The sequence below is a fragment of the Zonotrichia albicollis genome, chromosome 3 (assembly GCF_047830755.1).
Source record: "Zonotrichia albicollis isolate bZonAlb1 chromosome 3, bZonAlb1.hap1, whole genome shotgun sequence".
NCBI classification, from domain to species: Eukaryota; Metazoa; Chordata; class Aves; order Passeriformes; family Passerellidae; genus Zonotrichia; species Zonotrichia albicollis.
In genome coordinates, this window is record NC_133821.1 from 98,874,684 (window position 1) to 98,900,946 (window position 26,263).

A 26,263-nucleotide genomic window follows, 5' to 3' on the forward strand; every position below is an offset into this window, starting at 1 on the left:
TCCTTCTCCTCAGTCACCTTTACATGAAACCTCTCCATCCTGTTGGCAGCAGTTCATCTTTTTTCAGCTCTCCTGCCTTTCAACACAAGAAGTCCTTTCCAATCCCAGCTATTAGGAAAACTACAAGTGATCAGGAATTGAGGCGACCCAAAGGCTGTTACTTGCCCCAGGTCAGATGATGCACTGGAAGCTGAGCCAGGTGGGCCAACCCAAGGCTTGTGCTTGGGTCCATCAATTACGGCAAGATTATGTCTGATCTAACCCATCCAGCTCCCACTTTTCAGTTGCGGCTGAGACTGTAGAAGAGCATCCAGGAGACAGTTTTTTTCACACAGGTGTAGACACTGCTGATGTTCCCAAGGTCACACATCTCCTGCCAGTTCCGGACAAAGTCACTGGGTTTTGTCACCACATGCCATTAAGCTTGAAGGTGAGGTTTGCAGCAGAGCCCCATCTCTGCTGGCTCACACAGGGAGGCCAGGTTGGTGCTTCTGCCTTTCAGGAACCCTCCTGGAGATTTGGCCTAACAGCCAAAGAACTGCATCTTACTGAGCCTTGCTTAGAAACACAACAGTTTCATAGTTGAACTGGCATGTGAAGGAGAGGAACCTGTCTTAGCAACTATCTCAGGCACTCAGAGAACCCTCCCAGAGGAGACCAACAGAGCATGAAGCCTCTGAGCCTTTCACACAACGTGTAAATCCACTTCCCTGGTCTATGTTTTTTGTTTGAAGAGCTTGCAAGGGAGAAGACAGCCAGCCATGTAAGCAGCTTTCTTTTACCAAGTCCATCACCAGCCTATCTATCTGGGATTGTTGCAATGTTAAACACTGAAATCAGAGAGGGTTCTAAAACAATCACCTAGGGGCAAAGGCAGCTAAAAGGAAGTTGCAAAAATGCTCTCATTCTGGAGAGAGGTATTATCCCCATTCTACAGACACAACTGCTGAGGCAGGAAGCCCCTCTCAGTCACATTAAGCTTTGCTCCTGGCACTCATCACCTCAGGCTACTGGGGCTGCTCTGCATTCAATGAGTCAGTAATCCCAGCAGGAGTGAAATCCACCACACAGACCAGTATTTCTACAGCCAGGTGAGGGAACTGTGTTCCCTGTAACTGCCAAAGGTTTCTGTAAAGATTGTGTTGCCAAATCTCTGGTACACTATATGTCCCTGAATATCTGCAGCTGTTCTTCCACCATGGTGGCTCCTCCTTGGCCTGGCACAGGATGGGGCAATGCATTGAATCTCTACAGACCCACAGAATTCAGGCAGAGATCATCAAAAGTGTTTTAATGATTAAACCATGTCAAACATTAACAATGAAGTATATTCAGATGAGCCAAGAGTTTATTTCTAGCACATTTAGACAGCCTATTTTGAACAGTATAGCTGCTGTACTGAGCTATGTAAAGACTCTGCAAACCAGTACCTAGAAATGAAGACACACGCACAAGCTTTGATAATGTAAACATAACAGACACTGTCTCCTTCAAAACGAGGAATGAAAACCCACAAGCCTAGTAAGAGAACTTATTAATTCCTTAAGAGATGTGCAAAAATTTTAAAAAAGATTTAAAAACAATTAAATGTGTTAAAACTGGCTTTTATATAAATATCAAAAAACCAAATAGTTAAACTTGAGCAATGACCAGCAGAATGTCTTGCACAATTCAATTTTTCAGAGCTTAATGGACTCCATCATGGAAGATACCAGAACCAGCAACAGATATTGGCCCTGCAACTGACTCCTCATATGTGCAAGACAGGATTTTACAAGGAGGAGTCACTTTAACCAGCACTCAAACCAAACCCTTAGATAACAAGCCAAAACATTACCAGTGATATACACAACTCACATTACAGAAACATACATTTCCAGCACATTTCAGTAACATTTAAAAAACATTAGCTATGACTTTAACTGTTTAAACTTGCTTATTTGGGAAAAAAAAAAAATCTTTGTGTTAGGCACATTTTCAAAGTGAATGCTACATGAAGAACAGTTCAGATACCAACTTACACACAGACAATTCCATCAGAAAAGCATCCTTCTAGCTCCACTTTTAAATATACTTTTGGATATGTCACAGACTTAAACAGCAGCTCCTAAAATATGGATATGGCTATGGTAATAACACTTGAAACTGCCAGTTTCATATTAAAAACCACTCTTCATTTAGCATTTAAGAATTCTCAGAAATAAGAAAGAAAAAAAAAAAGAAAAAAGTAAAAAGAATAGATGGGTCCACCCTGTATATGCTCTAAACTTTAGAGACAATATTTAAATCTTACTCGACTGTGTAAGCGCCAATTACTTTTATGTTAGTGATGTACTTCAAATAAAAAAATAAGATCTATTAAAAAGGTAAAATAACTTTTCCACCTGTTTTGTGACTGTTGAGTCAATTAAAGCCAAATATACAAAACTAAACGCGCCATTTCCAATTTCACTGCATCGAGTAAGAGATACGTAGCATCGTGTATCACACACAGAACAGTAAAATGATCAATGGATTCTTCTAAGTGACTTTTTGATAAAAAGTCAATCAACTGAAAAGTTGAAACATACCCTAATTTTTAAACCAGTAATAAGCTTTGGGCCCTGCTTTTTAATTTAAGGCATGTGTGTTTATCTACTGAAACCAGCATCATACAAATTACCTCTACAATCACATGCATGATCTATAGTTAAAAAAATGGAGGTTTAGATTACAGTGTTTTCAAATTGTGAATCATAATTCAGCACCTATCATATTGACTAGTAAGGCAACAGCAGTGTTGGATAATATGATAATACTCCCTTCCATAGTCTATAGCAGGGTCAGTGACAGCCCAGAATTATTTTTAAACTTTAACCTACTTTAATGTTCTGTATACAGTTTCTAGGGTGTTTGCACTGGTTAAGTCCTACATAAATCACACTACTCTAGGCAGGAATAGTTACAGTAGCCATTAGAGTATTAGTGCACAACTCTCATTGTGCTTACAATCAGATGATTTTGTTGTTGGGGTTATCAAAATGGTTTTTCAGTTTGGTCTTCAATCCTTCCTTTGTTTCCTTTGTTTCACATTGTTCTCAAGGGAAGAAAAGCTGTTTGTGTACCCGTTTGCAATGGCCGTGGAGCCATTCTGATACTCTTTCCTCCTCGAGGATGCCTTCTTGTTGTAAGTCTAAAATACATGGAAAGACACATGGTTTTGTTTAATTAGACATAAATAACCACTTTCACAGTAATTCTAGAAACACAAAAGTAAACTTGCATTCATCATTTCTAAAGACCTTGTGCCGGTGGAAAGAGTCTAACAAGCTCAACCACTTTTTGTGTATGAGACTACACTACGCCTTTCATTCATCACAGTGAGAGGAGTAGTTCACTTGAAAAGAAAAAGGCTTGGCAGTATGATGGCAGTGTTATACTAATAGTAAATCAGAAACAAGAGAAGCAATTTTATGAGCAGACTATGGAATAAGAATATACTCAAAATGACATGTGAGGAAGGAGGTTTGAGGCACTGCAGGTGACAGTACCTTGAACAAAGCCAGAACATGAGATAGGTAAACAATAAAAGTGAGGGAAGTTCAGAGACAGAAATGTGATGGGAATTTCCATTGGGCTAAGACAAGAATCAAAAACTAACAGGATTGGGGAGACTGTTTAAAAAATAATAGACAGTAAAATATACATCATTTTTTTCAAAGGGGCTTAGCTGCCTGACAAAAGCAGATTTCCCCAAATTTCTGTGTGAAAGAAATTTAAACAATTAAAAGTTAAAATATGAGCAAAATTGACAAAGAAAATCAAGTAATATCTGGAATATACTATAATGTTTACTTAGCATGTTCATATGCAGCAAGTGATAGAAATCATGGGACTGATTTTAAGAAATACCAGAAGAACAGACAGGGAAGCCTGCTGTGTTTCCCCCCATGAATCATTCTCACAGGAACCAAAATGACATTTGAAACATATAACAGGGTTTGCTTGTTTGGGGGCAGCAGGCTGTTGGTTTGATTTTCTTTAGACAGTAGTTGTACATCTTTGTACAGAGCCCAGTTATGAACTGCTCAGAATAACACATACCAAGACTGGATCTGTTCAAACATGAAATCAGATTTGTAGAAACACAACTAAACCCACTTATTTTCTGTATGAAAATACAAAAAAAAGTGCCTGTAGAAGTGAACAAAATCCATATTTCTGCATGTTGTGAGTTTAGGAAGTTTCCCTGGATAAAAACCAAGCATCTCCCCTTGTAAAAGCAGAAATGAACAATTCCTTCAGGTGCTTCACAGGTTCACATGCTGCTGGTTTATTTCAGACTGGAAAGCTTTGTCTTACATAAAGCTCCTCCCCCTTACCTGCAGTTAAAATTGCAATGAGCCATTTTTTTTGTATTACTGGCTTACTGAAGTTACCAAGCATTCTGAATGATGGGTACAACTCATCAGAAGATTTGAAAGTAGAGGGTGGATCAACAAGTGCAGTACTTCAAGAACATATGCATGTTAGTGAAGGACAGCAAAAGGACATTTCCAGCATATCTTTCTGTCACAGCTTTCCAGTGAGATACAGCCAGCAGAATGCTAGAAAGAGTTGATGAATGTTACTTTTACCTGAATATAGAAATTTGTGAAGAGGATAATCAAAGAAATCATGTAAGAAATCTGAAAATACAGCCAGCCCTGAGGAAATGCACATGGCCAAACAACACCACAGCTGGTCTGGAAGATTGTCAAGACAAACTGAATCTGGGGAGAGAAAACAAAATAAGAGAAATGGACCACATTAATGGAAGGAGGAAAAAAACCATGAGTGACCAAAACCTCAACAGTTATTTCCAAAACAAATAAATAGTATGTAATATTGTGTGTTTGGCAAGTGTTTTCTCTGTAAACCTGAGTTAGCAGATGTTCAGATTGTGGTATCCTGTTAAGTGTGTTTATTTCTATTTTTCCATTTTAGAACATCAGAGTAACTTAGGCAGAACTGATATCTAAGTGTCCCAAGGAAGAAAGACCACCTTCTTCCTAGTGAGGAGTTCAGTGGGATTTGACTTTACCCTCCTAATGGAGTAGATCTGCATCTCACTGCTTCAGCTGCAAAAGACCTGGGGTCACTTGGTCTACACACAGACCCCTGCAATCCCTTCCCACAGACAGGAACTGTCTGACATACGGCTCCAGTGGAAGAATGTTTGGGGTAGAGGCTGCAGGGAAGCTGGGGAGCCAGGGAGGAGGATAAGGGTTCAATTATCTTTAATTATCTCTTTTGGAAAAACAGAGTTTGGGCTTATGCGATGGAGAGGGCCTTAGGCAAAATTCATCCTCACATAAAGGCTACCAGATTAGGGAATGTTTATTTTAAAAGGGAAAGACTGTTTGTTCTGCTTTGCTATTTTGCTGCCCTAACAGCTATGCATGCAGAGCAGGCAAGGAAGTGAAAGCAGCTATGACAATAGCCAGGGGAGCACCAAGACACTGCACTCTGTAGCACTTGAACAACCAGGATGAAGAACTGAGCCTAAATCTGGAAAGAAAAACAGAAACAAACCTCAAACCAAAGCAACCCCACGCCTCCCATGAAAATAATGAGCCCTTAACTACAATACTTAGCCATCCTTCAGGAAGAACAGTGCTAAAAAAAACCATGTTGAGAATCAACACTGTGAATTGCTGGCAGTAAATGTTATTAATCATCACCAGCAAATGTTATTAAAACTATTCACAGTTTTGAGAAGGGGTGGGGTGGAGTGGGATAGGGGGGAAGAAGGGAAGAATATAACAAAATAACTTCAGGTTTCAGTTTCCCCCGCCACAAAATGGGGAAGAGAGAACACTCATGCACATTTCCTTGTGGTGTTCTGTACACATTGAAACCTGGTTCTTGTGCAGTATCACTACAGCATGTGTTGTATTACTGAATTTCACTGCTCTTACCACCTCCAGCATACAGTGGTCAGGCTTCAGCACCAGACACACCAGAAACAATGCAAACTGATACAAGGAGTCCAGCACAGAATTACAAGAGAAAAATCTGCCCATTTAAAGTGCAGAAAGAGAGCAGAAATATTGAATAGTTTTTAATAAACCATTTGCAACTGCATGCAAAAGTAGGACAGAAAAGGCATTGTCCCTCAGGACTAGAATGGCCCTTGTTAGCTGTGGATGGCATTGCACTGGCTTTCTGGTCTGTCCCAGCCTGACCAACCAAGCACAGGGAAGAGCAGGCTAGCTCAAGAGGGTTTGTAAGAAAAGCCTCCTCCCTGGCTACTGAGTCCCAGAAATCCCAGCACTGCAATTCCCAAATGCATCTAGCCACACAACATGGGGTGGGGGAGAAAGATCCCACAGACCTCAGCACTGATTCATGCACATGAATCAGTGTTCTGTTTGCTCTGTTTTCAGTCCCCCATGGTCCTGGGCACAGAGCAAACACACGTGCAGAAGCTGGATTTCTAAGGTGATGTAGGCACTACAAGGTGTCAAAGGTACCAGCTCTCATTCTCTCTTCTTCCATCCCCTGCCAAAATTTCCTGACTTGGTAAAGACAAGAGGACCTCATCACGAATAAAGAGCCTGCTGAAGCACTAAAGAGCAAGTCACTCACCAGCTGCCCCTGAGTGATGTACTTCTTCCACCACAGATAAGGACGCATTGCTGGAACAGCAGACAGTCCGTAGTAGGAGTACATGAGGACATGGATAAAGCTGTTCAGTGTGGCACCAAAGTAAGCTAAAAAAAGGGCAAGGGAAAAAGCAAGTACACTGCATTACCAGGAAGGAACATGCTGTTTCATGGAACCTACAAAAATAACAAGTTCAAAATGTTACTATTTAAAATATTATTTCTCTTAGAAGAAAAGCAAGAGGGTTCTTTTTTTACGCCGTTTTTTATTCTGCCTACCCAATGGAGCAGCTGAGCTGCTTTGCAGCTTAGTGCTTTACACCAGCCTTCTGGTTTTGTTTCCTCAAATTACTCTTTTTTACATCTACATTATGGTTTCTCAAGGGAACTGAGGAAACTGATAAAAAGGAGGAATGCTCACACACCAAACAATCAATAGCTTCACCCCATCTACTTTTAGGCTGATTTCACTTCCTTCCAGGCAGGAGCCAATTTTGCCATTTACAACCAAAAAGCTTCAGATACCTTCAGAAACTGCAAGTTAGCTATTTTATTTGTCCTTGTTTACAGCACCTTTAGTCATTAAAGAAACTTCTAGCTTAACACCAAACTGCACTGAGCTGTGATTACGTACCAGAACATAAAGCTTGGAAGAAGAAAAACACGACTAGAAATAGCACAAAAGTGTTTTCAAACTACATGAGCACAAGATAGATTCCATGTACACGCAGTTTTGATTGCTCTATGAACTGACTTCCTTGGAGGAGAACGTGTTTCCAGATGCAGACTTTTTATAAGTTCAGTATTACTCACTGTTGTGCTGACAACACAAAACAAATACAAGTTTCTATGCTCTTTGGCTCAGAGACCAGACTCCTGAGGAATGCAGCCTGCATTGCCAGTAGCTCACATCCATGAGGTTTGAAAAGGTTTCTCTTGAATGGAGTGTTCAGCAAAGCCAGTATCTATAAGCTGCACATCTTAAACCACAGCTAAGCCATGATAATGCAGTTAAGAAACTAGATGCCAGCTAAATGCAGTAGAAGAATTGAAGTCAGATTGCCAAAGGTTAGCAGGATTTAGACAAGAGAGACATGGAGATTTTCCACCTAAGATTCATTTACTCATGTTCATTAGTGGTCAGGGGACAAGATTTTAATTGAAATAATTTGTTATGGCCAGTGGTATAATGAGATTAAATTAAGAAAGTCATATCTCAAGTGAATTTTACAGATACAAGGACTTAGAGTCAGTTTTAGCTGTTTTACAGCTGAAACAAGCTTCTGGCTTGACCTGGAAAGAGGGCATTGTTTCATCAAAGGGTCTGTAACTACAGCAAAAATAGACAAAAGCAAGGTTGGTGGGTATCTGACATGGGCTAATGCACCTGATAAATGTCACACTGCCACAAAATCTTCAATCTACACAGACATTCCTTTCCTAGAGGCTGTGCTGCCAGCTTAATTCCTGCAACCATCTACAACAGTTGCAATTCAGCACAGCAGCTTAACGTGGTACAGAACAAATCCTGCAGCTGAAGGTACCAGAGATGTTTGATCAAAAGACCACCAGAACAAGGCCCCTGATGCAGATGTTCCCCCACCATAACCCAGTACTTACAGTGACCACAAGGCACCCAGTTCATAACAAACCACCAGATGTTCAGCATTGTTGCATGGTGGTAGACATGCAGAACAGTGATCTGATGATTATTTTTCCTCAAAATGAAGAAGAAGGTATCCATGAACTCAATGAGTTTGGAGAAATAGTACCACCAGAGGACACGTATGATCTGGAAGGAGGAAACAAGTTTTAGAAGCATTGCACATTGTGGGGGTTTTCAACTCTTATATTATTTAAGTGATTAAAATCCAGATTCTGTCCTGCACTACTAGGACGGAAGACACTGCTGGGATCTTTGGAAATACTTCTGCCTCAGGTTTCTCCATAGGAGACCGAGGTACAAATCTACAGCTACAGCTGAAAACAGGATGACAAAGACTGCTTCAGGAGGCTACTGCTGTGCACCTGGGTTGCCCTTGGAGAAATAACAAAATATTTAACCAGAGCTGGTGCTGCAGTGCTCTCTGTAAAGGAGACGTCAGATGTGTGACCAGAAAAACCATCACCACATCTCAGAAAGAGAAGGGTAGTCTCAACACAGAGTGGTTGGATACAGTCTGAACACCAGGTCCTTTTTTTTTGATCTGGGGACTCTTGAAAATTTGCACATAATTACTCAAAAAAATACCAACCATGAATATATCATAGATGAACTATTATGTCTGACAGTGCATTGTCTATTGTACTGCAAAAGAAGGAAAAAAGCTTATAGTTTAACCAAAATGTGCATAATCTATACTGTTCTGCTCTCTACTTACACTCAAGTGCACAATTTGAAACATTTCCAGCTCTAAGTCTCCATTACAGTACCTTCATATCGGCCTCTCCTCCACTGTGTGTATCCTGACAGAAGAAATTGTATCCTCCTTCCAATACTCCTGTCACCAGCTGAGCAAATAAAAAAAATAAAGTGTTATTTGGGGAGAAGGCTGAGCTCCATGGCACCTGCAAAGCTCCACAGTGGCTCTGCCCAGACATCTGGTGTCAAGAACATCCTGGGCATCTGAGGCTGGCATTAGGTTGAATTCAAGTTTCAAGCAGTGACTGAATCATAGTGAAGGGTGAATTAATAAATTCTCCCAACTGGGGTATACCAGAATAAAAACAGGAGAAAACATATTATCCCCACTTATCCCACAGTGTGAGCATTTGCACAGTGAAGTCTCCTTCTTTGCTGATGATCTCATTGTTAAAGAAAGTACATAACCAAAGTTCAGTAAATACATTTTTCTTCTGATTACTTTTGGAAAGAGCTACATCTTTAAAAAATTTTGTACTCAAGAGATGTGCCTACAATTTTTTCAGCCATGTGACAAAGCATATTTTCAGCTTTGTTCTCCTTAATAGCCAACAACACATGCTTCATTGCATTGCCATTCTTCAAGATCTTTTTAAGCAATTCACTCATGCTAAGCACATTACCACCTTCCCACCATAAGTGACTTCCTCTGCAGGATATGCCACTGCCTTCCTGACTTCCTGACATAACAGGTAACACCTCAAACATAACGGAGTCACAACAAAGAGTAATGAGCAGCTATTAGCCATGACAGATGACAGGGTGTCTGCTGTGGAGGAGATGGCTCTAATCTCTAGAGAAACAAGGTCCATGTTGGATGTTCTCACTCTTTCACAGGTGGCAGGAGATGGTAGGACAGGTTGACTTGAATGGGAGAAGGGAGCGTGTGCAAAGACATGAACAAGATCCCCTTTAGTATCTCAACAGAAAGGATCATTGAACACTGTTTATAAAGATGTTCTTCCTCTTGGGAATACCATGAGGAGAGGAGTAACAACTTGAGGCAACTTCCAAGTGTAAAAAAAATTGTTTGGTATCTCATAAAACATCTGAAAGGCAGAAGCAAGTTGTATGTTTTTTGCCTTATCTACCTGCAGGATAAGAAATAGCTTTGCAAAGCCACAGTGGAAATTCCTTATACTAACAGTAATTTTAAAAGATCACTTGATTAAAGGACTCCAATAACAGGTATGACTATATGCTGCTCAGAACTGTGAACAGGAAGCTAATTTTAAAAGGTTCAATAAAGATTATAACTTAAATGATCTACCTTTCCCCAATGTTATTTCCTTCATGCCTCATTTTCCTCCTAAATTAGCTTTTAAAATACTCAGCCAGCCTAGGTCATTATTTTTGACCTTCTGAGATAGTATTATTGCTGTGATTTAGGGGAAAAAACGTACATCTAGTTATATAATAACATACAGACCTGAAAGTATCTCTTGTATCAGAGATAAATCAATAGCAGCCTGCCACAGCAAGGGCAGGGCAGAGTGCACATCAGCAGCAGAGCCAGGCACTTCCCTGCCCAAGCAGCAGAGGGAAGGCAGCCATGCAAGGGCTCCTCTCCTGGCTGCAGGGCTCTGCAGAGGACACCACTTAGAAGTGGAACCTTGCTCCAGGCCCAGCTGTGCCCCAGAGCAAGCTCTGCACCAAGGCACCACCAGGCCACTGAGGGAAAGCCTGCACGCCTTCAAGTGCCCGCCAGTGCCCCAGACAGAACATGCTGTGGTCATGTTAAGAGCTTACAGATGTTCTCATACACTTCTCATAGTTCACAGAAGTGTAAGAAATAGAAGGATAATCACATTGTTTACATTGTAATTAATCCAAACAACATCCATCATTAATGCTACACTCCATAAAGCTCTTCCCAGTAAAGGCTGGCATAGTGAATCCACAGCTCTTTTCCTGCAAGCAGTACAGGTTCACCATCTAAAGTGTAATGCAACCAAAGGTGTCTCCACGGATCCCACCTCTCTAAGGGACAATGGCATCAGTGTGGCTATGAGCAGAGCCTTCACCTCAACCTGAGTGCTCCCTTCTTTACAAAATAATGTATTATTCTAGGCTAGCAACTGTAATACTCTCACAGCCACAAATGACATAAGAAAAGCAACATTTGTAGGAAATGTCAGCATGTTTTATCATATAAATAGCTAGTATAGCTACAAAAATAATTTCCTTCCCCACTTTCCAGAAGGAACTAATTGGTTAAAAGCTGCTACAGCTGCCCACAAACTGCTGTTGCTGCCCACAAACCTTACTCACTGCAACATACAACATGTAAATAATCTTCCTCATTTAGCCAGCTGCTCCTTTGCCTGGCATCATTATTTCTTGCACCCACAATGCTTTCATGCCATGCTGGAAGGCTTCAGAAAACAAAACCAAGACATCACTCTGAAACATGACCACAAATGGCTCCATTATGCATGGGTGTAGAGTCCCAGGAAGCTGCTTCCCAGCCACCCCAAAAGCAATAAGGAGGGGTGGGAAATTTCCAGCAGTGCATTTAAGTCCTTGCTCACACTTGTGGGCTGCTCCCTGGATGCCAGCATTTCCAAGATCTCCTTACACCACTGTACAGGAGGTGTGAAACCTGCCCAGAAAGAGAGCAGTGGCTCCTCTGCCCACACAGCCTTGGACTGCCTTTCCTTCCTTGCCCGCTCTCTCCAGAAGTCCTTCATCTTCAGGCTGGCAGGAGTCCAGGGTGCTGCTGATGGACAACCACAGGAAAATCTGCTCTTGAGAAATTAACACGTCCAGAAAAGGCCAATTATAGCCATTTGCACTCAAGCAAACCACTTCACATGGTTTCTAAGCAGCACAAAAAGACAGTCCATAAGCCAATTTAAATGGTACTCAAACTCAATGTTAAGCCCCTCAGCTCAGGGGAAAACCTGCAGCTCAAGAATCCATTTGTGCTGAAACAACCCACACTTTCTTCCCCTGCAATGAAGTCTTCTTTTTTCCTATTGCTTTCATTTTGTAATTCTGTTGCTGAATTCTTTGAAATGCTGAGGCACATGCTTTTTTATCACCTCTGCTACCAAAATAGGCCAGGACACTTATGCCAGTCTGACTGGGTGGAGGAGAGGTGTTACTGTGGAGGACTTTGTTTTTTTCTCATGATAAAACTGAAGTCTGAGACTAGCAGGAGAGGGGCAGATAAGGGACCTAGCACTGCATCACGCTGTCAAGGCTGATGCGTTTTCAAGGCTCAAAACACAGCTAGATTAGAATGAAGAGAAACAGAAATTGAGGTTGATCAAAGCAAGCAAATGCCTGCACAGATACAGAATTTTATCTTTACATGAATGCAGTTACCCCAGGGCAGAGATAAGAGCTTCAGGAGGGTGGAGAAAGAAAGGGGAGAGGAAAGAGCAGCCTAGCTGCCACCCATGGCTCGTGTGACACAGCACCTCTGCACAGAGTCCCCTGCTTCCTACACTTTTCCTACAGCCTATGCAACACCTCACTCATCAGGAAAATCTAAGACTTTTCTCAGGCAGATTCAGTAGGGAATTTTTCAGATGAAGAAAAGAGACAGTAAAGAGTCACTTTAAAAAGTGAGCCTTCACCATTGACCAGTTTTCTCTAATGTGAGCCCAGGTGCTCCAGATCACTTGGCCAGTTTTGCTACCAAACCCCCACAATAACACAGGTCTGTGTGCAGTGTAACTGGGTACCTGGCACTCCCCCCCTAGCTGAGACTCAAGCACAGAGGCACGGGCCCTTGCAGGGGCAGGAGTCACAGCCTTGTGATGCCAGCCCAGAGCAGCAGCACGGGGCAAGCAGCGCTGCCTCTGCTGCTGCAGCTCCCCCAGACACCGCCATGCCAGCCCACACCCTGTAACCCCTGCCAGCCCCTGCCAGGCACCTTCACCATGCAGGAAGCCATTCCTTGATGCCCCTGCCTGAGATATAAGCGTGTTATTTCTCCTTAAAGTCCAAGCACTGTAGATTTTTACAGAATAAAGCATTGTTTGTCCCTAAAGAACATCCTGTCCTCCTGAAGTATGTGACAAATTAGCCTGGAAAAACCTCTCCAGCTCCCCTAGATCTGCCTTGTCTGTTATATTGTCTGGGACAACAGCAGTCCTCTTCTCTGCAAGTACCAAAACCCAGTCAAGGCATTAAATATCCTAATAAAAAAGGTATAGCAAGCACAGACAGAAACTATTAGGAATTCCACATAACAGGTCTAAAATTTCTAGTGATTTTAGACCAAAGTACACAACACCTAGAGTTACACAAATCCTATGATGCCAAATTTCCCCATGTTACTGCTTACAATCATTCAGACATAAAGGTCAGAAAACCAAGCAGGTCATCCTTTTCATCCCAGCTGGGAGGATACCTCACTTTAACATCTTGTTTTGGTCACATAATATGCAAACTGAGCTGTGATGCTATGAATCATGACCTGAATCACCACAGCTGTAACTCAGGAAAAACTTCAAAGTAGGGTTTCAGGTGTACTGTACACAAGCTATTAAAGCAACTTCTTTTCAGACACGCTACTAAATAAATTCATAAATAGTGACATTTTATGATTTTTTCCTCACAGTAGGATTGAAAAATTTTAATCCAACTGAAACTCAAAATGGAGTTTTGAGAGTTCCTTACAACAAGGAGGAGAACAGGGAGTTACTCAAGTTTTCTGAATGCTGTTCCTCATCATTCTGTCTTTAAAAAAAAGTAAGTGCAATATAAAGTACTGATATATGGCTAATCCTTCAAAGGAAAATTTCCAAGACTGACGAGATATGAGCAAGGGTATCACATGCTGTGCAGGTACTTCAGATAGAGAACATACCTAGAGGTGCAAGAACCCATTTTTCCCTAGGTCCTTTGGTTCTCTCCCTGCAAACATCAAGCATGCTATGTCAGCATGGCTCTCTGCTTTGCAGCATTTTTATGGGATCAGTCCCTTGTTGCAGGGCATCACTTGCCCTCAAATTCAGCTTGTAAGTGCTGCCAACCACATTTTATTGCCACTATAATGTGTTTAATCATCTTCATAATGCTCTAGGCTTTGTGTATGCCCATTTACAAGGAGAAGGCATATTTACAACACTAACGAACAGTTCCATATGGATAATACTAGATTAAGAGCAACACTCATTTTCACATGAAGTATTTCAGTATATAGGAAGGAGGGGTCAATATTCACTGCATTTTAGTTTTGTCATTGCTCCACAATATAAAATAATATTTATCTGGTTACAAGTATGAGGACTTCTTCAGCATATAATGAACAGTCCTCCCTTGGTAACCAGTTTATTGTTAGCAAGAAAAAGACATTTATAAGATCAACAGTTTGGGTATTTTCTCTTGTTTAAATTTACCAGCAGGTTTTGTAACAGAGCAGAATGTTACAGTAATTTAGAAACTATGAGTATTATTCCAAGTATTCACACTTGGTACAACTGAAGAAAAGTCTGCACTTCTAAACTCTCAATAACATTACTGGAGGTTAAAACAACAGATCATTATATAACTGTAAATAATACCTGCATCAAATAATGCAGATGGACATTGAAGTCAACATTAACACTACATTTAGACAAATGAAACTGATCAACACCCATATTTTCTGGATTAGAACACCCTGACAGGGAGTTTAGAAATGTAAGCACATTAAGAACACAAGCAGTTCCAAGTACCTACTGAATCCAAAACTGCTCCCAACTGAACAATTAAGTATCAAATTTCTTAATAAACCAACCAAATAAATTTTGAGTAGACAATTCACTACAAAAGAGAAATAATGTTGAATTTAAATCACTTCATCTCTAAACACTCACCTTGTAAAACACTATAGAATTAACTACAAACTTAAAGGAGAATTGCAGCTTATATACACTTCTAAGCTCATGCAAAAAAAAAAAAAAAATTGGTAGTTTTAGTCCTAGATGCATTTGAAAAGACTGTAGTGAAAGAATTGAAAAGAGGATGTTGAAAATGAAATATCTCCTTACAGAAAGAAAAAATACTTTGCTTAAAAGTGTGCCAGAATATTCTGTACATTAAAGCAAAAGAGTAATTTTCTGACCACACCATTATTTACACTACCATAGTTCTTCATTTTCACTTGAACAAAAACAGGCAGTTCTGAGTAAAAGCAGCTAAAGAGCTCTTTGGGAAAGTGGAGACTTAACACTGCCTAAATATTTGGGTTTTTATGAAAGGAAATAAGTCCACAGAAAGGTCAATTCAGTCTGAAATCTATTTGTATGTTTAGACTTTTTGAGCTCAAAGAAACAGATGAATCACAATGGCATTGTTTCAGCAACATTTTTTTCCCAGCAAAACTTTGTCCACCAGCACAATCACATGGAACAAGGAGACGTTACTGAAGGAGTAGCCAAGTTCATGCTGAAAGATCAAGACTTCACTTCCACTGACTGAGCAAAGTGCATCTGAAGCATTGCTACCCAAGGTCAGCAGAGATATTTAAGGCAAGGTTTGTTTCACACATCCTTAGAGGTAACATTACTATTAGGGTTTCTCCCCAGACAAGTGACATTGAACATGGTTGCACCATTTCTGCAGATGCTTCCTGAATTCAGAGGCACTGCTCTACTTTCAACATGAGCCAACATAATTAAAACAGATACTGCAAAATAAGCCTGAGCCTCTCTCTCTTACCTCATAAAACATATACAGAGAAAGCAGTGTGAGTCCAAGGTTGTAGATCACTAGAATACCCCTGCATGAAAATGGCTGCTTATTCCGCATGTACTTTGGTCCTAGCCATACAATTACTAAGTACAAGGCTGAGAAGATAAAGGTAGGTGTATAGTTCTCCAGAAGCAGCCATCCTTTTACTCTGGGGTCTGAAACAAACAAACAAAAACATACAAACACTTAAATTTTGTAAGGAGAGAATTCAATACAACTAAAAATAGTTGTACCCAAAATTATTCCAGCGCTGGAACACCAAAGAAAGACAAAGGAAGTGCAGCAAGCCCTTTTACTAATGGCCACGTTGCTATTTACAAACAACATTTTATTTACACATTTAAGAAAGCAGAAATAATTCTTTTCCTAAGGTAAAACTATTCTTAAGTTATTACCACTATTATTTTTAAATACTCATTACCATTCAGAACTGTCACGCACTTGAATACCACAGATAATTATAAAGAAAAGTTTCAACAAATCTCTCCCCCTTATTTTCTCAAACCAACCCTTCCTGATGGTACACATCTTATTTCCTAGTCAGCAAACCTAGGAGTGAAGCAGACACCTCTGCAGTTATAGGTGGATGATCCTGATAATTATTTTCCAGTCAATCCTAACACAATTAGACTTATGTATGTGCTATTAGAAAGAATTAAATTTTGGAGTCCTTGTATGAGCAATGGAACACAGAGCAGCCAGTCCTGCCTGAGTAACCAGTCTGGCTGGCAATGCAGCAGCTTCTCAGGGAAAGCAAATAAACAACCCTCAATCAGAGAATTTTAGGGAACTACTTGGAACATGAGTGCGATCCTTTTGAACCACATCTGTGTTGTCCACACCCAGCAACAGCACAGTACCTCACTCCTCTCACTAAAGTCAGCCTGAAGCACTGAAACCAAGTTAACCAAACTATGAATGAACAATTCAACTATTGCTGTCATTCACAGTCTTGACTTAATTTTAAAGGAGTCCATGGATCCTGAATGTATGAAAGGAAGCCTTAAAGCTGTAGGTTGGAAAGTAGGTAGGCAAGGCAGGGAATTGTTTGGATTTTCCACCTTTATGGTTCATGATTTTTCTCAGACAGCAAAGAGAGACCATATGCCAGCACATACAATATGTTAAATTAGCCTGGATGTTCTGATGTAAACAGGCCTAGTATGAAGAGAGAGGCAACAAGGGCACTGAGATACTAATAAAGGAAACAGAAAACACACTTAGAAGAATCAGAGGCTTGTTCCATCTCCTGTGAAGAAGGGGCACCATCACTGGATCTTGAGTGGGACAGAGAAAAGGCATTACTGCAGCAGTCAGAAGAAGAAAGCACACGCCACTGAGCAGCACTGCTCTGCACACTCTGTGCAGGATGCAGCCATTTTATCCCCCTGGCCAGAACCAGGTGGAACTGGACCATCCTACCCAAGCCTGCAGCATGAGGCCACTGCTTGTCCCCATTCCACAGCCTCTGGCTTCCTCACACTGACCAGGACTACAGTTCTCCACCTGCAGATTTTTTCCCTGGGTAAAACCTACCAAACCTTTTGCTTCTTCAAAAAAGAATGGTTTCAAAGAAGCAGTGTTTCCCAAAAACTATAGATATTTTTAGTGAAAAATTCCAGAGAAGATCAAGTTATGAAGGCAAGAGTATTTTTTATTTCATTAAATGCAAATTAAAGCGGCTTTTTTAGAATAAAAGCTATTAAATTAAAAAGAAAAAAAAGAGCAGCAAAGATCTGAGTAAGGTAAGTCACCCACTAAGACAAACAACAGGAGCTTAACTGACAGTAAGAATGACCTCTTCAGGTCAAAAGATCAGGAACATTGAATAGACTCTTATTTACTACACTGTCACATTTTGATGCTTTGCAGATCCTAAAGAAAGCAGTTACCTGTCAATGTCAAGTTAGAGGAAAAATGTTTCTTATGGTCTAATAAGATCAGTTTAATTTATGCAGTTATTATATTATTTTTATTTATGCATTTTTTTATTAGCTTTTGAGAAACCTTACCTCTGGGTCCAAGCCAAACATCAAAGTAACTATTGATTGTTTTATCCACAAGTTCCATTATACAACCTACTGAAATGGAAAGAAAAGGAGAAAGTTAGTTTTTCTGCTCAGGAAAATAATTTACTGTTCAGCATCTGAACACATTCTGTTAGGGTTAACAAAAAAAATACTAGCATGCAAAAATTCTAGCAAACACAATGGACTTTCTCAGCATATATTAAGTACATGGAGCTTATTCTAGTCCCAGAGAGTCATTGGTGTACGAGCTACATTTCCCACTGAAGTAATTAATCACAGAAGCTTAAAAAAATGAGCTCAGATTAACCTGAAGTTCTTTCTAGTTCTGTATTTTGTACACGTAAATAAAAACCAGTATTTTGAAAGATCCCTCAATGAGGAGGAAGACTGGACTTTGAGAAAGCCAGCAACATTGAAATTTTCAGATAAAGACTATGAAGCTATTTTAACAAAGAGTCTCAAATAACTAGCAAGGCTAGCTAGGGAAGAGGAGAGAAGGAGGAAAAAGTAAACAGTGGCTCTGCTATCACCTGCAGATAGGTGACTGATTACAGCTCTGATTAACAGCCCGTAAAACCAAGAGATCAACAGTCACCCAGTGAGAGAGGGCTGCAGAGTCCAGGGAGAAAATACAGCATCTCCTGGCATGAGCATCTCCAGTTCCAGAAAGTGCTTGCTGCTAAGACATTACCAGGCACAATTCATCCATCGTCAGTAGAGTGGTTCAAATGTCACCTGTCAGGCCCTCACACAGCCACTGTTTGTGGGCAGCACCTGCTCTGGACATGGAGGCACCCGCGTGTGGAACCTCACTATGGCTAAAGCAGGAGAGAAGCAGCAACACTGGCCACAAGCAGGGACAACTGTGCACAAAGCTGTTCTCAAGAGGAAGTAATTTTCTTCTTGATTAAGAAAAAACAAACAAAAAATAACCACCAAAACACCAAACCAAAAAACCAAACCCCCAATTCTCCCAATTTCTTCTTTTCTATCCAGAACTGTACTGTACTTTCACCAATAAAATTTTATCCACTTCTAATAGAATGGTATTCACTTTGTGGTGCTTCTATACTAATACTAAGAACAATTTTCAGCTATGAGAAAATAACATCAGCAACACAAGCTGTCAGTATACCACAGCACCAACCAAAACAATTACACAAGCTTATATGTACTTGTTAAGAAAAAAAAGTTGGTATATTCTTTTCTTTTTTTAGTTCCACCAAAATAAATATCTCCCTTCTACCTGTGCAAATCCCATCTCTAGGGGATTTCTGATTTATGCAAGTTAAATGAATCATATATCCTCTGGTTTTAGTCAGCTGGAGCTGAAACCTCAATTTCATCCAAGTCCAACAAGAAAAGCCCAGCAGGATCCAAATTATGCTTTCTCCCCAGTCCCAAATGGGACTGGGAGCCAGTGCTGGAAGGCCTGCAGGGGCTTTGATTTCCCATGGGACCAAGCCAATGCAAGGGGCTTAGGTCATGCATTTCCACTCCGTGGTCTTCTCCCCTCCCCTGAGGGCCCCGGGCAGGAGGCCAACACCCCCTGAGCTCCTGGGCGCTCCTGCTGCACCTCCACCCACCGCGCCCTGCAGGGCTCGCAGGGACACGCTGAAGAGACTTTCACTTCCATGTCACAGTGCTTGGGACTACAGAAAGGCACAGGAACATCACCGGAATCCGATCAGCAGGCACAAACAAAAGGGCTTGATTGAAATAACCAGAAGTGTTAGAAGTGTTTTGCAGCCCTAATTCGTACTGGTTTTATTTTCTGACTTAGCAAGCCCAGCCCAAGAAAGCAAACACTTCAGAATAAAGTGCATTTTTGGGATTATGTCACCTCACCAGCTATGGTACTATGAGCACTTGTGTGAATGGCTACAGCACTGGCACACTGGTGTCCCACGAATAAGGAAACATAACTTGTGTCACCAGAAGCACAAACATCAGGAAGACTGTGAGAAATGAGTATATAATTACAAGGAGAACAAAAGATATTTAGAGAAAGCACCTTTTTTTATCATCCCATCATTATTTTTCATTTGTCAGCTATTAAATATTGCCACGAACCCACTCCCTGATGGATGATTCATTTTGTTGTTTGAGATCCCCACTTAAACAATTTGTTGCTCTTTTGATCCAGTACTAATTGGCCTAGTTATTATTGGCAGCACTGCATCAGCCAATAATCTGCATCTGACTTTAACCTTGCTTCTCACAAGCAAAGGCTTCAGATGGCCGAGACTGGTACAAACCCAAAGGTTTGTTATACTAAAATATACAAAAAAGCTCATGCCAGAAGTGACTTGCTACATACATTGCTACATTTATGTACACTAAAAATGCATATATGTAAATCAAACAAGTTAGAAACCAGAAACAAACTCTGCCTAGCTATAGTAAAGACAGCAAGAAATGAAAGTCCACATTGAAGTCCTCCATAAAACGGAAAGAAAAACTCATTGCCCGAGAGGAGGAGGCTCCCTGCAGAGGTCTCAGCTTTTTTGGGCTGGTACCCCAAAGCAGCTTTTTGTGCCAGCATTATCTGACAGCAGATTGTAAAAGACACAGCAAAGGAAAAACTACTCCTGGTGTCGATTTCCAGAATTTGCAGAAAAAGAAATTGTTTCAAAAGGAACTCATTTGTGTAACAGAAAAACAGAAGGAAACAATCTGCTTTTGTTCAAGAGGGGGTCATGTGAAAATGCATCAAGTCTCCTGCCAACAGCCACACAACATTAAACACTGCTTCAACAGCAGCAACTACAAGGGTTCTTTTTAAATTAGAATAGTTTCCCAATTCAGAGAAACATCGACTCCCAGAAAAATTAAACCAGTGGCCATTGGAAACACTGTGATTGGCCTATTTCCTAATACTGAAAGTAAGGTAAGCAAATTCTGCAGCTGACCGCACACATGAGAACATCAGCAGCTCCTTTACCTACAAGTCATCCCACAACAAGGCACGCTATTCACAGAATCATGGAATGGTTTGGTTTGGAAGAGACCTCTGGAGCTTATCTAGTCCAACCACCTCACCATCTTCCACTCAAGGTGCTCAGAGCCCCATCCAATCTCAGAAGTTTTGTGCATGGGGCATCTACCACTTCTATGACCAACTTGTTCCAGTGCTTCAATGTCCTCACTGAAAAAACTTCTTCCTTACATCTAGTCTAAATCTGCCTTCTAGTTCAAAACCATTGTCCCTTGTCCTAACCCTATAGTCCCTATTAAAAAGTTTGTACCCATTTTCCCCGTAGGCCCCTTAGGTACTGGAAGGCCACAGTAAGATCTCCCTGGAGCCTTCTCTTTTCCAGGCTGAGCAGCTTCACCTTGCTCAGCTTGTCTCCCACAGGGAGAGATGCTCCAGCTCTGTAAGCTCCTCTGATCTACTTTAACATGTCCATGTCTTACCTGCACTGAGGACCCCAGAGCTGGATGCAGCACTGCAGGTAGGGTCTCACCAGAGCAGAAGGGCACAATCTCCTCCCTCATCCTACTGGCCACGCTGCTTTGGATGCAGCCCAGCACACAGCTGGCTTTCTGGGCTGCAAGCACAGGTTGCCAGCTCTCCTCTACCAATTCCCCCAAGACCTTCTCAGCAGGGCTGCTCTCAATCCCTCCATCCCCCAAACCATGCTGATGGCTGCGGACTTTCCCAGCCCAGGAACAGGACCTCACACTTGGCCTTGCTGAACCTCATGTGGCTCCCAAGACACATCTTGAGCCTGTCCAGGTCCCTCTGGATGGCACCTCAGGCATGTCAACCACACCCCTCACCTTGGTGCTGCCAAACTTGCTGAGGGTGCACTCAATCCCACTGTCCATGTCGCTGATGGGGACACTGAACAGTACTGGTCCCTCCATGGACCCCTGAGGGACACCACTCTGGCCATCAGAGTCGCTGACCACTCCTCTCTGGAGGTGGTCATCCAACCAATTCCTTTTCCAGTGAACAATCCACCCATCAAATCCATATGTCTCCAATTCAGAGAGAAGGATGTTGTGGGGCACTGTGTCAAAGGCCTTGTAGAAAATGACCGATTACATCCATAGCCCAATTCAGTACCTACAGTCAGGGAAAAAACACCCAATTGGGCCACACAATGCTTTTTAAAACATGTACCTCTATATACATCAGTTATTTTTTCCTAACCTGCCTTTCTACAATGGAAAAATAAATCATCCTCTCTGCCACCAATTTCTACCAGTGCAATAAGGCACTTGACCGGGGCAAATTGGATCAGAGCCTGGAAGACATTTCACTTCTTCAAGTCCAAGTATCTAATCCAGAAAAAAACCCTATCTGATGCTTTAAACAAACAAAATTACTGGACTTTAATTCTGCAACACAAACATAACAAAGGGTAAACTTGCACCTTGCCCCAACAAATTAAGCAACATCATTATAATACTACATTTTCAATAATCCTCTAGATTTTGACAGACGGGTTTTTTTGGATCTTTTGTTATCCTGGGTTCATTTCTGGCACTATGAGCTGAGACAGCCACCATGCTCCAGCAACCACACAAATATTTGGCAGAAGATGTGAAGCTCTGCCCTGCTGCTCAGTCCAGGCATTGATAGCCCTGGTGCTTCTTGGTGTAACAATCAAAAATACAGTTTAAAGCCTACACAGAAACATGCTTTTCTTGTAGAATACATTTCAAAAATGTATTTATAGAAAAAGTTTCATACAGGCTACCAGCAATGACAGCCTGCTCTTCTAATGCATGTAAACTACTCTCTGAGGAAATGGCTACTACATACTGGAGGATTTCAACCAGCTTCTGCCCTTCGGAGGAAATTCTCCCCCATGCTTTCCACAAAAATGCATTCTAGAGGGTTTATGCTATGAAGTAATTTAAGAATTCTTCATCACATTTTGATGGTGTTTCTTGAGTTTCTTCTTGGAGTAATTTTCCAGGTGTAAAGATGATGCATAAAAGTATAAAGGTTTGCTTTCTATCTCATGGCACCCTTTTTAAGCAAATCAAACAGCAGCAAAAACAAAAACAAAAAAAAATTTAAGCTGAAAGCTCAAAGCACTGCTCCCTTTCAGAAGCATCCTCCAGCTCTCACCCAGCTGCTCAAGAACTCCCTGAAACAGATCCCGGTTTTCACAGCTAAGTGCCTGAACTTGAGTTCTAATAAAATCCCCAAAATAGGCATCTAAATAATTGTTCTGGCTTCTGAGAGAAATGTGCTGTCAGGCCTGGCTGCTCAGCCTTTTTGGAAAACAGCCACTTTCTGTTCTTAAATTAGGACTGCGAAGTCTAAATTTAGGCACTTGCTTTTGCTTTTGGAAATCTTGATTTGTGTTTTCTCTTTAAAGTAATGTTTCCCAGCCCCTGCCACTTCAGAGGTGACTCCTCTTGTTCCTCCAAAAGTACAAACTATCCCTCCTCCAAAAACCCAGTGATCACACTGCTGTTTGCTTTTGTAGATGTACTGGAATTGAAAACGTTCGGCTGCTTGAGAACTGGACGACAACACTGCTAATCAAAGCTGTCACTGTTTTCTGTCCATTGCCAAAGCTGCCCAGTTTCTCCTTTCAATTCCCCAAGCCCAAACCACCCCCTGAATGTGTTCCCTTTGCCTTTCAGCTTCCTGCCAGCTCCAGATTACCCTTTTCTTCCCTTTCTGAACACCCTCGTAGGGCCCAACCATGCCTAATGTTAGCAATAGAAAGGACTTCAGAATAAGCTATAGTCCATATTGATCTGAAACTGGAGGTATTTTATGAGAAACCAGGTGAAGCATGGGTGCTGCAGATTTTGTTAACAACACTTAAGTTTTGTTAAAATACAAACAGATATTTTTAAGTTTTATTTTGAATCTCTGTCTTTAGCAATGTGATTCAGATTTTTGGCCCCCTGGCATCAGCAGCAAACCCTCCAGGACCCAGCGCTGAGCTTTCACACTCACCAGCAGCACCAGCATAAGAAAGTTTAGAAATCATTAATTTGTTCATATATACAATTCAGAGAAGTGTAACAAATGTGTGACAAATGAGAGAAGTCAGTTTCAAACAGTTTAACCTCAGTGGGATTTCAAACCATTTGAAAATGCATAGTTTAAAGAAAGACTTTGGGAAGGGGTGTATATAGGGGGTAATATATAGGAGAAATTATGTCATGAAATTACATATATATATATTACATATATATATTATATATATATATATATATATATATATGTGTGTGATTTCATGACATTACTTCTTCTGTCATTCCATTCCCTCAAATCCTTCAGTAATAGTTACCTCATTACATAAAGAGAGATGTGGTAAGAAAGTATTTTACAGAACAGAAAGAAATACAATAAAGAATACTGCAAAACAGAATAACTAATCGCACTCAGTACACGATACCTGATGAAATCAGAATCTAATGATCCTCAGATAGGCAAGTTAATAGAAATTATAGGTTCTTACAATTTTATTTACAATTTCAGCAGATCTAAAATAGCTCAAATTAGGATTTGACTGTCCTAGGATTAGAACACATGAAATTCATCCCCTTGCACTCAACAGCTCTTGATGAGGCATGGGATGACTTCAGACAGAGGGAAAACACCAAGGGTGATGGCCAAGCAGGGAGAGCAAGTTAGAAACAAGCACACACACTCATGGAAGTATTAAGAATGAGAGAAAAATGGTTCATGAGTGCCTCTACATGCCAGAAGGATGTATCCAGCATCCTTCTACAAACAAGGACATTTTGTGCTGCAGAGCCCCCTGGGCAGCAGCAGATCTGGCATCACTCAGCACTATGGTTTTCACAAGAGTGTGCCTTTTCCTGCAATGAAGTGTCCAAGGGGTAAATCCTGCCCCTGCACACTGTGCCCATACCCCAGCACTGGGATCCTGGAAACCTCCTCACTGCTGCCAGCTTACAGCCCATGCTCTGACAGCAACACAGCCAGGACTGAAGGAGCATCTACAGAAACAAAATGTGGAGGAAGAAAAGGCAAAGCATGCAGGTTTATTTCAACTGCTGTAATTGTAATATACAGCAATGACACTGCAGAGAACTTCTGCCTAGGGTTTAAGAACTGCTTCCTTTTTATGTAAAAAAAAAAAAAAAGAAAGCGAAAACAGAAGAGTGAAACAGAAGAGAGTGTCTGTAACAAACTAGGTTAGATGAAATAGGGGGAATATGTACATGGCACAAGAGCAGCAAGGTTGACTTTTTGTAAGAAAAGCCAAAGCACAGCATTTGCTAGATAGCTTAGCTCAAAGCTCCCCTCCCAAAGCACTATGGGCAGCGTTTATTAGCAGCTACTTTTTGAACCTGAAGCTCCATCTTTTTACAAAAGCTGTGCTTGTATTGTAATTGAGAACTCGGGAGTCCTGGCTGATGACCAGTTGAGTCTGAGTGAGCAGTGCCCTGGCAGCCAGGAGGGCCAATCCTGTCCTGGGGGACATCAGGGACAGCATCACCAGCCAGGCAAGGGATGGGATTGTCCTGCTCTGCTCTGGGGGGGCCTCACCTTGAGCCCTGGGGGCAGTTTTGAGTGCCACACTATATAAAAGATATTTTAACTATTTGAGAGCTTCCAAAGGAGGGCAACCAAGATGGTGAAGGGCCTTGAGGGGAAGCTGTATGAGGAGCAGCTGAGGTCACTGGGTCTGTTCAGCCTGGAGGAGACTGAGGGGAGACCTCTCTCAGTTACAGCTCCTTGTGAGGGGAGGAGGAGGGGCAGGCACTGATCTCTGCTCTGTGGTGACAGTGACAGGAGCTGAGGGAATGGCCTGAAGCTGTGCCAGGGGAGGTGTAGGTTGGGTATTAGAAAAAGGTTCTTCACCCAGAGGGTGGTTGGGCACTGGAACAGCTCCCCAGGGCAGTGGTCACAGCACAGCCTGACAGAGTTTGAGAAGTGTCTGGACAATGCTCTCGGGCACTGGGTGTGACTCCTGGGGATGGTGCTGTGCAGGGACAGGAGTTGGACTTCATGATCCTTGGGTCAGTTTCACCTCAGCTTATTCTGTGATAACTGCAGCTCACAACTGAAAATTAGCCTCAGGAGGCCTGGGAAGCTAAAGAGAGCTGAGAAGATGAAGGGAAAAAAGCTAAGTCCAGCCTGCCATAAGGATTTTACCTTTCATTTCTGGCTTCATATCTTTCATTCAAAAGCCACCTGCAAGAAAGCCTGAACATTTTTTTCTATCCTTTAATAATGGGATTCCTGTAATCTCTGTGATTACAGAGGAGAAAAAGTTACATTCCCCAAAACCTATTTTAATGAGCCTTCCTGGTCAAAACAATGCATTTTCTAACAACAGAACCAATGAGACTACAGTCAGTAAGACCAAAAATGGAGAAGCCCAGCCTTGCAGGACCATTGTATTCAAGAGCACCGTGTACTCAAGACAGTAAGCTTCAACTTTTCTTTAAATGCCCATGCCTCATAATTGCATAATAAAATTTAAAAATAAGTAGGAAAAAAGAGTGACAAGTGGGACTTTCCATGCACATGTCCCTCATTT

General features: G+C 41.4%; 1 protein-coding gene across 3 annotated transcripts in view; it reads right to left on the minus strand.

The window, feature by feature from the left end:
• Positions 1-1,264: 1,264 nt before the first annotated feature.
• The window catches only part of ELOVL5 (ELOVL fatty acid elongase 5), a 39,201-nt gene continuing 14,202 nt past the window's right edge, over positions 1,265-26,263 (minus strand). For 2 of the 3 annotated variants that reach the window (XM_074538197.1, XM_074538196.1), the window contains exons 2-8: positions 17,751-17,819; positions 15,706-15,893; positions 9,060-9,137; positions 8,247-8,418; positions 6,610-6,734; positions 4,617-4,751; positions 1,265-3,172 (exon numbers count right to left, since the gene is read on the minus strand). In XM_074538197.1, coding sequence (XP_074394298.1) covers positions 3,041-3,172; positions 4,617-4,751; positions 6,610-6,734; positions 8,247-8,418; positions 9,060-9,137; positions 15,706-15,893; positions 17,751-17,808 — 888 coding nt within the window. In that variant the 5' untranslated portion in view covers positions 17,809-17,819 and the 3' untranslated portion in view covers positions 1,265-3,040. The remainder of the gene's footprint in view (positions 3,173-4,616; positions 4,752-6,609; positions 6,735-8,246; positions 8,419-9,059; positions 9,138-15,705; positions 15,894-17,750; positions 17,820-26,263) is intronic. The other variant, XM_074538198.1, reaches the window with a different exon arrangement.